Here is a 17,441-nt window from a genome sequence, read left to right as displayed (position 1 = left end):
ACTGTCCACTCTGCCTGTCAAAAAAAAAAAAAAAAAAAAAAAAAAAAAAGATACAAGTATTACATGTCGATCAAACTTTTTTTAAAAAAAGATTTATTTATTAGAAAGGCAATATTAGAAAGAGGGATCCGGTGCCACGGCTCACTAGGCTAATCCTCTGCCTGCGGTGCTGGCTCCCCCGGTTCTAGTCCCGGTTGGGGCGCCGGTTCTGTCCAGGTTGCTCCTCTTTCAGTCCAGCTCTCTGCTGTGGCCTGGGAGTACAGTGGAGAATGGCCCAGGTCCTTGGGCCCTGCACCCACAGGGGAGACCAGGAGAAGCACCTGGCTCCTGGCTTCGGATCAACGCGGTGCGCCGGCCGCAGCATGCCGGCCGCAGCGGCCACTGTGGGGTAAACCAATGGAAAAAGGAAGACCTTTCTCTCTCTCTCTCTCTCTCACTGTCCACTCTGTCTCACGAAAAAAAAAAGAAAGAAAGAAAGAAAGAAAAAGAAAAAAAAAAAGAGGGAGAGACATGGAGAGAAGAGAGAGGGAATCTTCCACATGCTCTTTCACTCCCTAAATGGCCACAATGGCTGAAGCCAGGAATCTGGAACTCCACCCAGGTCTTCTACATGGGTGGTAGAGGCCCAGGCACCTGGATCATCTTCTACTGCTTTCCCAGATGCATTAGAAGGGAGCTATATTGGAAGTGGAATGGCCAGTACTGGAACCAGCCCTGAAATGGGGTGCCAGTATTTCAGGGGCAGCTTAATCCACTATGCCCCAATTCTGGCCCCTATCAAACATTTTTTAAAAGAAGGGGGAAAAAAGAATTCTGGAGAAATTGTTCAGAGCAAACAATGTGAGAAGCAAGTGATCTAAGCAATATGAAGAGTATTCTCTGATGTGTGCTTTTGTGCCTGTCTCAATCCACTTTTTAAGCTTGTGCATCTATACTCCAGCTACTGTGAGTGTTGGACAACAGTTCCAGATGCCTCCCCTTCTAGAGAATTTCCCTTGGCTAAAATAGGAGCCATCTCACCCATAAGGATCAACTGCCCTCCTGCCCTGCAGATTTCACTTGATGATGGAGGGATACGATGTACACAAAGCTGGTCTTCTTGGCCAACAGTTGATGGTGAATTGTGTGGGATCAGCAGAAGCCCACTCTTACTTTCCTCTCTTCCTGGCCAATCCTGCTCCCTCACGCACCTTCTCCAGAGAGCACTTTCCTAATAAAACACTGGAACAAGAATCCTTGTCTTATTCTTGTTTGGACAATTTGACCCCATTCAGTCTATGGCCTAATTAAGACCCTGGCTATCAGGAATGTTCTTGAGGGTGGTTTTTTTTTTTTTTTAATATGGAAAAGGAATATTTCTCTTGAGGAATGTACCGAGACATGCTACAGCATAATGAGCCTTGTGCTAAGTCGAAGGAGCAGACAGAAAAGACCACATAGTGTATAATTTCATAGCCAGAGAAAGGAAATCAGCAATTATCAGAGGCTGGGGGTGAGGTGGAGTGGGAAGGAATGGGAACTACTGCTAATGGATGGAGGTTTCTTTTTGGGGTGATGAAAATGTTCAAAAATCAGATTGTGGTGAAGGCAGTACAACTCTGTGAATACACTAAAATCCATTGGATTATATATTTTAAAAAGTGAATTTAATGGCATTTGAATTATGCCTCAGTACAGTTTTCTAAAAAAAAATTGGAGGAAATAAATATATTTTTAAAAAATCCTCGCATTCAACAGTTAATATTCTAATTGTTACTTCCTTATTTTATCTCAGCCTTTTAAATTTAACTTACAGGTCTTATTAAACTCATACTAATTGTAGTAAACTTTAACAGTCTTTTGGAATTAGCCTTTTACCAATTTTAAATTTTATTCCACACTTATTTGATTCATCAACTAAAAACAAGCATTTTAATGGTATTTATAAATTCAATATTTTATCTCATTTGTAAGATGTTGAATTTAGTTTCTTCTTAAATCCTTAAATAGTAATTTTAAGATTAGAGAACTTAATCTGACAAGCCTAAATTTTTCTTAGATGTTTTGATACTATCCACAAATTTAGTAAGATTCCAATTCAATCTTAGAAGTCTAAATCTGGGGCCGGCGCTGTGGTGCAGCAGGTTAACACTCAGGCCTGAAGAGCCAGCATCCCATATGGGCGCCGGTTTGAGACCCAGCTACTCGACTTCCAATCCAGCTCTCTGCTATGGCCTGGGAAAGCAGTAGAAGATGGCCTAAGTCCTTGGGCCCCTGCACCCATGTGGGAGACCTGGAAGAAGCTCCTGGCTTCTGGCTTTGGATCGGCGCAGCTCTGGCTGTTGCAGGCAATTGGGGAGTGAACCATCAGATGGAAGACCTCTCTTTCTCTCTCTCTCTGCCTCTCCTCTCTCTGTGTAACTCTGATTTTCAAATAAATAAATCTTTTTTAAAAAGCCTAAATCAACTGCATGATTTTGCATTTTAAATTGTAATTAAGGCTGTCATTCTATGAAAACAGTATCTCTTAAACATGACAAATACTATCACCAACTATACAGAGCAACTTTTTAAAAAATATATTTATTTATTTATTTATTTGAGAGGTAGAGTTACAGACAGTGAGAGGGAGAGATATAGAGAAAGGTCTTCCTTCCACTGGTTCAGTCTCTTAAATGGCCACAGTGGGGACAGCTGTGCCAATCCGAAGCCAGGAGCCAGGAGCTTCTTCCGGGTCTCCCAGGCGGGTGCAGGGGCCCGAGGACGTGGGCCATCTTCTACTGCTTTCCCAGGCCACAGCAGAGAGCTGGATTGGAAGAGGAGCAGCGAGGACTGGAACTGGCACCTGTGTGGGATGCCGGTGCTGCAGGCGGAGAGTTAACCTACTGCGCCACAGCGCCAGCCACAGAGCATCATTTTAATGTTGAGGTTTCAATTCTTTTATGCTTTTTCCCCTCCAGTTGTAAAAGTGTCCTGGAGTCCAAAGACACATGCTAGTGCACACTAAAAAAGCCAGGTATCAATACAATCAATCAGGGTTCATTAGACCAGAAATTTCATCTGCTGCATAGAACCTGAAAGGCATAAAATGATTAACTCATCTCTTAGTTCCAACTACCACATCTAGTTCCCATGAGTCATTTTGTCTTCAACTACAAGACTGAAGCAAGGTGTAGAGTTACATACATTTTCTGTCTCCTTATTCACAAAAGCTTTCCCACTGTGTAAATTACTTGATTGGATTTTATGTTTTTTGAGTCTTACGGTTTTTGTCTTTCCCAGTTAACGTTTACTTGCACTTGATGGGACTATTGCCTTCTCTAAAACTGTATAGATATGTAAAATAGTTTCTACCTGAATTTTTGGATAGCTCATGTGCAGTTTTCTCGGATTTGTGCTTAGAATATCTGAGGTCGTTATAACAACATGCATCAACCCTGTTTGCAAAAAAGATTCCATTTTTCTTTGCTAATCCATGCAGTTGGCTGAGAAGAACATTCTGCCAGGTACAGTGCTAAATTCTGGGATGGTAAGAAGGAATAAAACCATTTGTTTGCACTTAAGGAGTTCAGACTCCAGGTGGGGAGACCGAACAGAAAATCATTGTTAAGTACTTGCTCAATGGCTGCCCTTTTCCATGGAAAAACAGGGCAATGCCCTTGTCTCATGAGGACATTACTGCTTGTGTGATTCAATGTCGTTACCACCAGCATCTAATACATAGTCACATACAGTTATACGTTAAACTAACTTGCTACTGAGTGTAACTCAACCATCTTGATCTCTCTTTACTGTCCGGAAATAAGAGTACTAACCCTACTTTCTCACAGAGACCTGGAAATTACAAATGCTAATAAATTATAAAGTGCTTCTATTCGTGTGTGTTTTCCACCTTCTCAATAGGAAAGCAGCTTGAAAAGTCAACCTTCCTCACTGGGAGCCCTCAAAAGGCTATCTGCCCAGTTTCATGCGTGAGTATTGAGCTGGAAGGTGAGGTAACAGTGTCATTTCAGAGGGGTCAGGAAAGAGTCCTAAAAGCCGAGATCTGCGTCCTGGAAGATAGAGCAAACTAGGAAAAAGTGGGACCGGGGGTTGCTTAGGAGTTGCCTTGTAGAGGAGCTTCAGGTAGCTAGCTCAGCAGTGCCAGGCCATCAGTCTGTACGGGTGTCCTGCGGACAGATCTGGGAGGCCCTTGTACAGGCTGCTTTATTTACACACTTACACAGTATGCGGATTTTTAAAAACCTGTCCATATAACCCTGCTCCACTGGTGGCTCAAGCGCCCAGCATAATGGTGAGGATGTACAGTAATTCCTCAAAAATTGGTGCAGTCGTGAAAGAACCCACTGAGGAATGACGAAGCCCAGCAGGGCGAGCACTGTCCAGGGATTAAGCCACCAGGATGGTGGTGATGGCAGGAAAAGGGGCGGATTTCAGATTGGCCAGCAACCTAGTCAAGATGCTAACGAACGGTGAAGTGAAACACGGCTCAGAAACAAAAGCAGAGAGAGGGATGTTGGCGTTTTAGACTGATTTTCCAGTGGGAAAGTGAAAAGGCACACACGCAATGCACTTCATGATTTGCTGTAGTTTACCATCTCCAGGTCTGGGCGAGAAAGACAGCGGGCCTGCTCGGTTAGCACCTTACCCCGCTCCCGACAGTGGAGAGATCGAGGCGGCGGGGTTGCCCTCGCTAGCCAGCCTCGGCAAAGAAGCGACCCCCAAGCGCAGAGCAGGCAGATGCGGTGCTTCCCGCGCGGAGAGCTGGCTGACGGCTGGCAATCACGCAGCTGTCAAGAGCGCCCAGCCGCCCGGTATTTGGACCGCGGGGAGCAGGCTCTGTGACGGCGGCGTCCAGAGGGCGGAACGCAGGAACGCAGCACGCCGGCCCCCGCCGGACGCACTTTGCAGTCGCACCCGCGAGTCCCCGGCCGGCAGCGGAGCCTCTCTCCGCCGCGGAGGCGGCCTGGCCGTGAGAGGTTGAAAAGGACCGTCCAGCAGGAAAGGCCGTTCCTCCTCCACAATCGCCCCACCAGCGGGACCACCCCAAACTGCAGCACACGAACATCCGGCTTCTGTGCTCAGAGGACGATTTCGGGGCGCAGTGGACCCCGGAGCAACGGCTACAAGTACCCTTCCGCCTCCCAGTCCCGGCCTCTGGCACCCGAGACAGGAGAGCAGCCTGCCGCAGTTTGTTCTCCGGGTGGAAGGCGGGCTACCCAACTTCTAACGAGGTGGGTACGGGGGACAGCTCGGAGTCCTACCACTACTTCCTGGAGACGCGGAGGGAAGCAGGCCTTTTTTCGGCGCCACCCACCAACTCTCTGATTGGTTAACTGCTCTGTTAATGAGCTCGCCGAGCTGGTGATTGGTTCAGGTGCACCGTCTGTCACCTGCTGCCCTGTGGGAATTTAGGTCGCTAAGGGAAGCGTTACTTGAGGCTCGGTTGGAGAGAGGTTGGTTGGGCCGCCGAGCCTAGTTTGTTTATTGTGCCAAGGGCTGTTCCCCAGCGCCAGTTCCCGTCGCCACGGCCAGGGAGAGGGACCAGTTGCCAGATGGAGGGCGGGGGTGGCGAAGAAGTGCAGGTTTAGAAGAAGTGAACTCGAGACACCCCACCCTGGCGACATCCGAGTGGGGAACTGGCTGGGAAGGAGGCCCGAGCGAGGAGGCCTGATCCCGAGTGGCGACAGTTTGAGGGGAGGGCCTTGCGGGAGCTTTTCGGGGCTGAGTGTGTGCGGAGCTCTTTTGTCTAGGTGAGTGTTTAGCAGAGTCCGCTGGAGGCTGGGCTGTGGTTTCGCAGCGGACTTGGGAGACTAGCAGCCGTTTCTGGCCTACAGACTGAGTAATGGAACTCTCTCTTATTGCTTCAGATGGGCAGCCCTGAAAAAAGGCACACGCAATTGACGGATGGATGGCAGTGCAAATGTTAAAAGCATGTTGAGAGAAAACTAAGGTATTCACTGATTTAACTGTGGGTAATTGTACAAGAAAACTATTTTTGAGGTTGAAACTCAAATTTTGAGTAAAAACTAGGTAGCTTGAATCTATATTAAATTTCAGTTTTTTAAATTGCTCACTGCTTTAACTGCCACATATGTTCTTTGGCTAATTCCATTTCCAGAATAATCAGGACCAGAAAGGAATCTTGAGTTTTTAGTAGTGGCAATGAGAATTTGAGTGGATCTTTCAAAATGACATATCCACTGTTTTGTTTTTTTTTTTTTAAAGCCTTGAATTTGTAATTTGTTAGAATCCAGGTGAAATTTGCTTACTCCTACAGCAGTTTAGACTACTTTACATTGAAAGCAGCTTGCTTATTACACACGAGAGGCAGACTTGCAACAGTTGCTTCACTGGTAGCATAGGCCATTTGAGCCTCCAGCCTTTATTGAGTCCGGTATCACACACTTACCCCTTGGTGACATACCCCAAATTGTCAAGGATAGTTCATGTCATCCATGGAATAACCAGATTTGTTCTTAACCATAGATCTTGGCCCTAGCGTGGTAAATTCTAACCAAGAATTAGGGTAAGATCTGGGCATCTGGGGTTTTAAAAGTTTGATAACTGTTGTGTCAATGACTTACTACACAGAAGTGTTTTGGAAATTCTAAAATATTTCTGAAGCCATTTTCTTCCTTGATTTCTTTACAGTTTAGAAGTAAGCCTCTTGGGAATGACATTTAAATATAATGCAAAAATACCGTTTGCTTAGGCAGCATCAGGAAGTCTCACTGGCCCTCAGAAGCCCCTGGTACTTACCTTTCCTGGCAAGGGCTGAGGCTTGGTACAAAGAAACACAAAGTATTCCCTGCACTTACACCATTGACAGAGCCACGTGTGCTGTATCGCTTCCTGTTGGTTTTCAGAGTCTTCCTGTTAGGCTTTCAGGAGAGATCAACTCCAAGTTTGTTTGGTAATTATAGTTGTCTGAATCATTTTCACCTCACAAAGTGCAGTGAGGAGGGTGGGGTGGTAGTAGTTCATTAATGAGCCTCATCTGGGGTAGAATACCTTGCTGGAGATAAATGCAAGTCATGGCCTCTGATTTGTTTATTTAAAGAACATGCATCAGTCAAGCCTCAAATGTTAATGTTGAACATGAATGAGGACTTTTAGATCAGCCTTACCACTAAGTCAAAGAAGTGAAAAATGAATCCCTTTGGTATTCAGGCTTGAGAAATATGTGGTGAACCCAAATCCAGTTTAACTTAAATGATGGCTTTAGATAAAGAAGTAGGTCCAATTGTGTTTTTGTCTCCTAGAGGGTGTTTTTTTATCTTGCATGTCAGTTTCTCACTGCAAGATTTGGCAAGTGAAGTGTTTGAGTAAGGGACAAAATGTAAAAATAAAGTATAGGTTAAAAATATGAAGCTCTATGCATTGCATGACTAACACCATGATTTTGTATATGTTGTCTGAGCAGGCAGCTCAGTATGAATCAGTCTAGATCTAGATCGGATGGTGGTGGTGAAGAGGCTTCATCTCAAGACCAGGATCATCATGAGAATGAGAGAAGGTGGCAGCAAGAGCGTCTCCACAGAGAAGAAGCCTATTACCAGTTTATTAATGAACTCAATGATGAAGATTATCGGCTAATGAGAGATCATAATCTTTTAGGCACCCCTGGTAAGAGATGAGTGAGGTGACAGACACCTTTTTTCATCATTAGAAAGAGGGATTTCAAAATAAGGAGTTTTCGTTTCCCTTTTTTCCCTCTCCCAAATATAGTTTACGGTTATTGTGAGTTGATCAACTTTTTAGAGCTGGGGCTGGGCACAGCAGGTTAAGCTGCCACCTGGGGTGCCAGATCCCAGATTAGAGTGCTGGTTTGAGTCCCAGCAGCTTCACTTCTCTTCCAGCTCCCTGCTGATGTCTGGGAATACAGCTGATGATAGCCCAAGTGCTTGGACTCCTGCTACCCATCTGAGAGAGCTAGATGGAGTTCTGGGTAACGTGGGCCAGGCCCAGCTGGTGCAGCCATTTAGGCAGTGAACCAGTGGTTGGATCTCTTTACTTCTCTGTTTCTCCCTCTCTCTGTGTCTCTCCAATGCTCTGCCTTTCAAAGAAGTATATGAATTTAAAAAACAAAAAATTTTTAATATAACAAAGAAGATCACTGACTTCTATATTTTAAAAATAGGTGAGAATATTGGATGTATTATACCAATGGCAAACTAACAAACAGGAATACATATATAATGTTAAATTTTCACATATATGGTTTATTTTTCTTAAATAATATTTGAACAAATATAGTTCAGCATTCAGTTCTAACTCAAGATATTATAATTTGTTTATTCAGAAGAATGAGTCCCCTAAAGCCCAATGTGTACTATAAATTTTTAGATTCATTTTACAAATGAACTAATTGAAATTTGTATGTTTATATATTGTGTATTGATGATCATCTAATGAAAATATTGAGGTAAAATTCATGTAAATATAGATTTGGAATTTTCCCTAGAAATTCTCATTTCTTATTTCTTTTTAAAGATTTATTTATTTGAAAGGCAGAGTTACAGAGAGAGGAGAGGGAGAGAGAGAGCAAGAGATTTTCCATCCTCTGGTTCACTCCCCAGTGGCCACAACAGTCAAATCTGGGCCAGGCCGAAGCCAGGAGCTTCATCCAGGTCTCCCACATGAGTGGCAAGGGCCCAAGCACTGGGCCGTCTGCTGCTGCTTTCCCAGGTGCATCAGCAGGAAGCTGGATTGGAAGTGAAGTAGCTGGAACTGGAACTGGTGCCCATATGGGATTCTGGTATGACAAATGGCAGCTTAACCTGCTGCACCACACTGTTAGCTCCCTTCTTTTTTAACTTTGACAAAAATCCACAGAATTACAGCTTAAAAGTTCCTAAGTACATTTGCTGAGAACACTGCCAGTTATTCAAATTAAATTTTAATAAATTCTAATAAACCAAACTGATGTATATTTCTATCAGTTGAATATTTTTAACTATCTTCAATTTACAGACTAAATGAAAATAAGAGATTCTGTAAGTTATTAAAAATGAGTCTAATCCTTTGTGAGATTTCATAAAAGTTGATAATTTCAAATTCTTTGCACTTTTTCATTGTCTTAGGAGAAATAACATCAGAAGAGCTGCAGCAGCGGTTAGATGGAGTTAAGGAACAATTAGCATCTCAGCCTGACCTGAGAAATGCGACAAGCAACAGAGGTACTGTGGAACCTTCTCCATAAGGGACAGGCTTGAGTGGAGCAGTTGCAGAAATGAAAATGCTGGATCTTGTACACTGTGTTTAATTTAATTTAACTTTTCATGTTTAATATATTCAGATAATATTTATGTTTGAGTATTATATGCAAAGTGGTATGGTTAGGCAATATAGAATGGAATAACTAGTAAGATGTGTTAAATAGATTGCCTTCAGGAAGCTTATTTGTATGGAATAATATGTGATTAAGTTAGAGTTCTTTTTAATCTTAGAATGTACTCACTACTTTTTTAAAACAATGCAAATAAAGTTAGTTTCTGAATTTTTAAAATTTAATTTATTTGAAAGGCAGAGTTACAGAGAGGCAGAGCAGAGAGAGAGAGAGAGAGAGACAGTCTTCCATTCACTGGTTCACTCCCCAAATGGCCATAACGGCTGGAGCTGAGCTGGCCTGAGCTTCTTAATTTTTTTTATATACAGAATACAGAGTCAGGAGACCTCTTCCTATTTGTTTTGTTTGTTGGTTTGTTTGTCATTTTTTTGAGGAAACACTAAGCCATAACATAAAGACCTCTTAGGAAAAACGAAGCCTCTGTTAAAAAAAATAAAAACAAAAAATCTTTAAACTAAATAGAAGTAGATAGAGTTAAAAGTAAAAGCCAAGTCTCATGTCCTTCCTAATCTTACTTCTCTCCTGAGAGGTATTCATTATTAAAAGTGTCATATCAGAATCATTATATTAGATACAATGAAGTCTGTATAAAAACCCCAAAATATCCTGGCTCAATAAGATAGACATTCATTTCTCTCTCATGTTAACAATCCAGGGAACAGATTGTTCCACAAATCCTCCTGGGACCGACCTAACTAGCAGAGAGGTTCTGCAGCTGTGCTGTCCCATGCAATAGCTGCCAGCCACATGTGGCTCTGTAAATTAATGGAAATTAAATAAAACTTCAGTTTCTCAGTCCTACCACACTCAGGTGCTCAGTAGTCACAGGTGACTAGTGGCTTCTGTATTGGACAGCACGAATTCAGAACATCTCTGGTATCATCCTAAATTTGACACTGATGCTGCTGTTCCATGGAATCATTTGCAAGATCGAGCTAAGTCAAAACCATGGAGTCTGGGTTCTAGCCCTCAGGAAGGAAGTCCAGGCACCAACCTGACAGTAGCTCATATCACTTCTGCTCTCATTCCATTGATGATGACTTAATCCAAGACCTTACCTAATTAGCAGGCTGTCCACTTGCCTGTTGACCATGCTTTTACAGTGGGAGAAGAATAGGACAGAGTTGAATAGACAGGAACAAAGCCTCACACATATCATACTATATTCTAGCTAATCAAAGAGGGAAGTAGCATTTAGAATGATTATATTTAACTGCCTTTTCACCATATGTTTTTCCAAACTAAAATGGAAACTGGATTGTAAGCCATTTTCTTTGTTAGATACGTGATTTGTACCATATCACTGTAACTGGTAATTCTGGGCTTTGCACACATTGTAATAGAAATTGTGTTCATCACATGTAAAGGAGGTCATCATCTTTAAAATATATTGTTTGTTTTATTGGCACCAGCAGCTGATTAATAATAGCTTTAACTTCAACACTTAAAAAAGTTGTTTTTTTTTTTTTTTTTATGAGAGAGACTGCAGTAATGAAATAAAACCAAAACAGTCTCCTTTAATAGCTATTTTGGAATAGAACAAACTTCAAAGTCAAAGTCTAATGAGCATCAGAATGCTTTTCATTGAGCTTTGTGCTTTATGTATCCACTGTTTGCAAATGGAAAATTCAAGCTTGGTAGCAGTATCATAGTCAAAGTGGCAGTATCATAGTCAAAGATGTTTAGGAGACTTTTATTTCTAAATTGATTCATTCGACTACTAATTGATTTATGCTGGATATTGTTATAGTGACTGGAGATACAACAGTGATTGAAGCAAGTGTTCTAATGGATGTAAAATATATTTTACTGTTTCATGTATAATAGCTGACATTGGTGTAGTAGTGCTCCCTGTGTGCCAGATATTGAATTGATTATTTTATATATATGTCTTACTTTATGCTCATGGTAACCCTTCGAGATTGATACTGTTATTTCCAATTTACACACAAGAATACAGCCATAGAGAACTTAAATAACTTGCTTGTAGTCTCTCAGTTTCACACAAATATATGTAATGTGATTTTAGCATTAAGTTCAGAAAGCCAGATTTCTTGAGATGTATATTTTTGGCAGTTTCTGAGAAATATTATTAAATTCCTAAGGTGATACAAAACCTAATTGTGAAAATGTTGAATGAATTGGCTTTACCAGAAAGATTCCACAGATAAAAGGTGAATTTTACATAAAAATTTGCCATTGTATTTTATTAATATTGCTGTATCAATGAAGCAATTTAAATGTACACTTTTGGTACTGGATTTATTTCTTTGTTTACTTTCATATTTTGTTAATATGTGAGCAAACAAAACAGGAATGAGTATTTCTTTTTCTTTTTTAAAGATTTTATTTATTTTATTTGAGAGGTAGATTTACAGACAGTGAGAGGGAGAGACAGAGAGGTCTCCCTTCCATTGGTTCACTCTCCAAATGGCCGCAATGGCTGGAATTGTGCCAATCTGAAGCCTGGAGCCAGGCACTTCTTCCTGGTCTCCCACATGTGTGCAGGGGCCCAAGGACTTGGGCCATCTTCTGCTTTCCCAGGCCAGAGCAGAGAGCTGGATTGGAAGTGGAGCAACCTAGACTAGAACGGGCGCCCATATGGGATGTTGACGCCGCAGGTGGAGTATTTAGCCTACTGTGCCACAGCGCCAGCCCCAGGAATGAGGATTTCACTACAACTTTTTCAAATGTGGTGTTTAGATTTTTATAAATACATACATGATATTTTAGTTTTTACAATATTTTTTATAGTACATTACTTTTAGAAAGTTCCTGTTTTGGGGTCAGCATGTGGTACAGCAGATTAAGCCACAGTTTATGGTACTGGCATTTCATATTGGAGTGCTGGTTTGAGTCCTAGCTTCTCTGGTTTCTTTTTCTCTTGAGATTTATTTATGTGAAAGTGAGTTAGAGTGAGAGAGAGAGATCTTCCATCTGCTGAGAGAGAGAGAGAGAGAGCGTGCGTGTGCGTGCTTCTGTCTGTTGGTTCACTCCCTAAATGGTCGCAATGGCTGGTGCTGGACCAGGCTGAAGCCAGGGGCCAGGAGATTTTTCCAGGTCTCCCACGTGGGTGCAGGAAACCATGCTCTTGAGCCATCCACTACTGCTTTCCCAGGCGTTTTAGGAGGGAACTGGATCAGAAGTGGAGCAGCTGGGACTCAAACAGGCACCAATATAGGATGCTGGCATCACAGTTGGTGGCTTAACCTGCTATACCATAATGCAAGTCCCTCTAGTTTCTATCTAGCTACTTGCTGAAGTTCCAGGGAAAGCAGTGGAAGATGGCCCATGTATTTGGGCCCCTGCCACCTGTATAGGAGACCAAAATGGAGTTCCTGGCTCCTGGCTTCGACCTGGCTGTTGTGATATTTGGGGAATGAAACAGTAGATGGAAGATTTCTCTCTCTCTTTCTTTTTCTTTGTGTGTCTGTATTTCTGTATCTCCCTCCCTCTCTGTCACTCAGCCTTTCCAAAAAATAACTTTGTTTTTTAAAATCAGGGAAGTTCAGGGTGGTGGTTTTTTTTTTTTTTTTTTTTTTTTTTTTTTTTTTTTTTTTGGCATTTTTTTCATTTACTAAAATACACAGATGTTCTTTAATTTACTGCAGACTTTATTTTTCTTACAAGTGGTCAATAAAAATCTAAAGATAGCTTTTAGGAATTGATCTCAGACTGATTTGATTTGATTTGCTTTCCAGACCCAACAGTCCCGAGAGAAAGTTCAAATGAAGATTCCCTGCTTGAATGGCTGAACACCTTTCGTCGCACAGGAAATGCAACTCGAAGTGGACAAAATGGGAACCAAACTTGGAGAGCTGTGAGTCGAACAAACCCAAACAGTGGAGAGTTTCGGTTTAGTCTGGAAATCCACATCAATCATGAAAATAGAGGACTTGAAATTGATGGAGAAGATTATATGCACATTCCACTTTCAGATATTAACAGAGATCACACTAGAAGTAGGCAACAAAGATCAAGTAGTCCTGTGGCTAGTCGAACAAGAAGCCAAACCTCAATGAATTTTAATGGTGGTGGTTCCAACACTCCAAGGACTAGGCTTGGTTCAAGGGGGCGGAATTCAGTCGAAGGATCATCCTCACCATTGGGAAGGTTGAGAAATGGAATTAGGGGCACAGCTGGCATCCCTAGAACAAATGCTTCACACCCTAATTTGAGTAGTCATACAAATCAGTCAGGTGGCAGTGAACTCAGGCAAAGGGAGGGGCAACGATTTGGGGCAGCACATGTTTGGGAAAATGGGGCTAGAACTAATGTTACAGTGAGGAATACAAACCAAAGATTAGAGCCAATTAGATTACGATCTACCTTCAGTAGTCGAAGCCGGTCACCAATTCAGAGACAGAGCGGCACTGTTCATAATTCCCAAAGGGAAGGTAGACCTGTACAGCAAACCACTAGAAGGTCTGTTAGGAGAAGAAGAGGTCTAACTCATGTCTTTGTAGAGCAAGATAGAGGACGCAGAGGTACCGCATATACCCCATTCTCGAATTCAAGACTTGTGTCAAGAATCACAGTAGAAGAAGGTGAAGAATCCAGCAGATCCTCAACTGCTGTACGACGGCATCCAACAATCACCCTGGACCTTCAAGTGAGAAGGATTCGTCCTGGGGAAAATAGAGATCGGGATAGTATTGCAAACAGAACTCGATCGAGAGTAGGGCTAGCAGAAAATACAGTCACTATTGAAAGCAATAGTGGGGGCTTTCGCCGAACTATTTCTCGTTTAGAGAGGTCAGGGATTCGAACCTACGTGAGTACTATTACAGTTCCTCTTCGGAGGATTTCTGAGAATGAACTTGTTGAGCCATCATCAGTTGCTCTGAGGTCAATTTTAAGGCAGATCATGACTGGGTTTGGAGAATTGAGTTCTCTAATGGAGGCTGAATCTGAGTCAGAGATTCAAAGACATGATCAGCACTTGCCAGAGATGCACTCAGAACTGAGTAACTTAGCTACAGCTAATGACAGCAGCCAGCACAGTGAAGGTTCCTCTCAAGACATGAGGGCCCAAGATGACAGCATTGAAATGCATGGGGAAAATGAGAGCACCCAGCCTCATAGCCAAAACCATGACAGTAGAGGTGGCAGGCAGTTGCGAAATTCAAACAATTTAGTTGAGACTGGGACCCTACCTATTCTTCGCCTTGCTCATTTCTTTTTACTAAATGAAGGTGATGATGATGACCGAATCCGTGGTTTAACCAAAGAGCAGATTGACAATCTTTCCACTAGGAACTATGAGCATAACAGTTTTGATAGTGAGCTAAGTAAAATCTGTAGTGTTTGCATCAGTGACTACGTAACTGGAAACAAGCTCAGGCAGTTACCTTGCATGCATGAGTTTCACATTCATTGTATTGACCGGTGGCTCTCCGAGAATTGCACTTGTCCCATCTGTCGGCAGCCTGTTCTAGGGTCCAGTATAGTAAACAATGGGTAAAATAATGAGATCTAGACAGATATTGTATTTTAATAGGGTTGAGTATTCAGGAATTCTTTTGTTTAGTTATTTGCGATGAGCTAAATCCAGGATGAAAAATAATAGATTATAGTTTGGACTATTTTTTGTGTGCTTTTTTAACTTGTTAAAAAGAGAAAATTTATATAAAATTTAAAATGCAAATGTTAAATTATCCAAAAGTACAGAATAGTTACTATTGCTAGAACCAAATAACCTTTAAAATGTTTTTATTTTGGTAATTTTGTCATGCTAAGCACTTTTGTATTGCACAGTTCAGTAGGTTAAAAGTCATTCTTCTTTTTCTTAATACTACAGCAGACTTTACTTGGATTTTCAAGTTTCATAGGCATAGTACTATGTCTAGACATCGATATCTAAATAAGCCTTTGAAAGAGTTTTGGCTGAATGTTTGCTAAATACATTTAAGTTACTTGAAATGATTTACTATGTAGCCTACCATATGTGTATATATAGTTATATAATTTTAAGGTTAAAATATTCAGTCTAAAAACTTAAAGTTTGATTCTTATTTAAGCTTTTGGAACAATACTGCATATGGCATAATGTTTAATGTTGATGAGATTATCTCTTGAAGTGGATTAAGATGTAATTTAAAAATAGAGATAATATACTAAAGCGTCTCTGACAATCTTAGTAGACAACAAGCAATATATAACACTGAACAAGTATTTCTTTATTCAGAAATGGAATGTGGAAAATTTAGAACACATAGGTTATTTAACTTGATTTCAGCCTTTTTTTTTTTTGAATGTGCAAATAATTCTTTGTACTATTAAGTGAGGTATATAATATGCATGGTTTCTCATACTTAGTTTTAAAACTTAAAAAATGTCAATGTAGAATTACATGCATAGATAAGTTAACTTCACTTGGAGGCCAGGAAACTCCAAATAAAACAAAATATCATTAAGAGAATGTAAGGTTTATAAAACACAAAATATGCATTGATGACCTCTTTCTACCAATAAATATTAAACCAAAGACTGTATGTGAACTATTTTTTTTTTCTATTGCTTATTCTGGTTTAGTCATCTCCAAGTAGTTATGTCATACTAGGTGCCAGGTAGAGTTAAAGGTGTTGAGGTTCCCTAGGATGACAGACAAAAGTCTCTGTCTTCATGAAAAAGATGTGTTTATTTTTACAAATTAAAAATAAATTGATAAAATGAATTGCTTATGTTTGCTTATAAATATATGACATGATTTTCTTGTGGTGGCTGCTTGGGCAAAATTGTAAGAACAATACTTCAAGGACAGAATCTGAGATTTGAAAGTATCTCCACATTCTGTTTTTGTCCATGTTTAGTAATTATTCTTTAGGTTAGGTGCATGCCCACAAATATTAGGGGTACATTTAACACCTGGAGTGAGAAGTTTTCATAAAAAGTTGTGACTTTGGAGTAAATGTATTTAGGTCAATTATAGGATATAAGACTGGAAGGTGTTTTTTTTTTTTTTTTGACAGGCAGAGTGGATAGTGAGAGAGAGAGACAGAGAGAAAGGTCTTCCTTTTGCCGTTGGTTCATCCTCCAATGGCCGCCATGGCTGGTGTGCTGCGGCCGGCGCACCGCGCTGATTTGAAGGCAGGAGCCAGGTGCTTCTCCTGGTCTCCCATGGGGTGCAGGGCCCAAGGACTTGGGCCATCCTCCACTGCACTCCCGGGCCACAGCAGAGAGCTGGCCTGGAAGAGGGGCAACCGGGACACAATCTGGCGCCCCGACCGGGACTAGAACCTGGTGTGCTGGCGCTGCTAGGTGGAGGATTAGCCTATTGAGCCGCGGTGCCGGCCAAGACTGGAAGCTTAATTTGGGTCATATTTGAAGACTTTACATATCAGCCTAGGGAATTTTTATTTTACCTTACAAATGTAGATGATAATTGAAATCATCGTTTGATGATTTTAGTAGCAAATGATTAGGTCATTTTTCAAGTTTCAGGAAAATTGGTCTAGTACAGTATACAGAGCACAACAGGACAGGGAGAGATGGGAAGCAAAGAAACCAAAAAGCAACTGTTGTGACAAAACATCATGATGGTGTTTATTGTCAGTGGTCATCATAATCATTAATTGCTGTTATCTAACTTGGTGATGGCAGTGATACTGGAAGGAGAGAAGGGTAGAAAAACATTAAGAAAACATTGTTTGATCCCCAGTTCAGTATGAAGAGGTAAGAGTCAACTCAGTGGAGGAAAGTGAGCTACCAAATTGCAGTTACAATGTATGGCAGTTTAAAGACTGTAAACCTGGCTTAACCATACACCTCACACACTCTTCAACATTACCATGTGATTAGCCAGGTTTTTGTAACTATAACTAGACGAGAGAAGCATCTTAATTTATTTTGACTTAACAGATTTTAGAGGTTCACAGGCTATGATCAGTTAGCCCCATCAGTCTGGTGTCTAATGAGGGCAGAACAGGTTTCAAGGGAGATGGCAAGGTGAGCCAGTAAGCAGAAAAATACAGGAGTACAACTTCATCTACCCTCTGTGTGGTCTCTCCTTGCAGTGTCATGATGATTTCTTCATGTGGCTCCACCTTTGCAACCATACCAATCCAATCACTTCCCAAAGGTCTCACCTTCAGACACTGTAACTGGATCA

At 41.4% G+C, this 17,441-nt stretch overlaps 1 protein-coding gene across 3 annotated transcripts; it reads left to right on the top strand.

Moving 5' to 3' along the window:
• Nucleotides 1-4,845: 4,845 nt before the first annotated feature.
• RNF6 (ring finger protein 6) lies at nucleotides 4,846-15,818 on the top strand. 3 transcript variants are annotated; one of them, XM_008259884.5, is made up of 5 exons: nucleotides 4,846-5,213; nucleotides 5,850-5,932; nucleotides 7,406-7,608; nucleotides 9,066-9,161; nucleotides 13,033-15,818. In XM_008259884.5, the coding sequence occupies exons 3-5, from the start codon at nucleotides 7,416-7,418 to the stop codon at nucleotides 14,793-14,795; spliced, it is 2,052 nt and encodes a 683-aa protein (XP_008258106.3). In that variant the 5' UTR covers nucleotides 4,846-5,213; nucleotides 5,850-5,932; nucleotides 7,406-7,415; the 3' UTR covers nucleotides 14,796-15,818. The 3 variants fall into 3 exon arrangements, with proteins under 3 accessions (XP_008258106.3, XP_008258107.3, XP_002712839.3); XM_008259885.5 differs by lacking the exon at nucleotides 4,846-5,213 and adding an exon at nucleotides 5,359-5,435; XM_002712793.6 differs by lacking the exon at nucleotides 4,846-5,213 and adding an exon at nucleotides 5,378-5,732.
• The last annotated feature ends 1,623 nt before the right edge of the window (nucleotides 15,819-17,441 follow it).

Source organism: Oryctolagus cuniculus, chromosome 9 (assembly GCF_051225735.1).
Source record: "Oryctolagus cuniculus isolate XC-2025 breed Fujian yellow rabbit chromosome 9, ASM5122573v1, whole genome shotgun sequence".
Classification (NCBI taxonomy): domain Eukaryota; kingdom Metazoa; phylum Chordata; class Mammalia; order Lagomorpha; family Leporidae; genus Oryctolagus; species Oryctolagus cuniculus.
This window is presented reverse-complemented; position numbering and strand designations above follow the sequence as displayed.

What these genes read in the sequence shown, in the direction of transcription:
- RNF6 (XM_008259884.5), top strand. Translation starts at nt 7,416, where the DNA reads ATGAATCAGTCTAGATCTAGATCGGATGGTGGTGGTGAAGAGGCTTCA. An exon ending in TAATCTTTTAGGCACCCCTG is followed by an intron (nt 7,609 to 9,065) that starts GTAAGAGATGAG and finishes TCATTGTCTTAG; the next exon opens with GAGAAATAACATCAGAAGAG. An exon ending in AAATGCGACAAGCAACAGAG is followed by an intron (nt 9,162 to 13,032) that starts GTACTGTGGAAC and finishes TTTGCTTTCCAG; the next exon opens with ACCCAACAGTCCCGAGAGAA.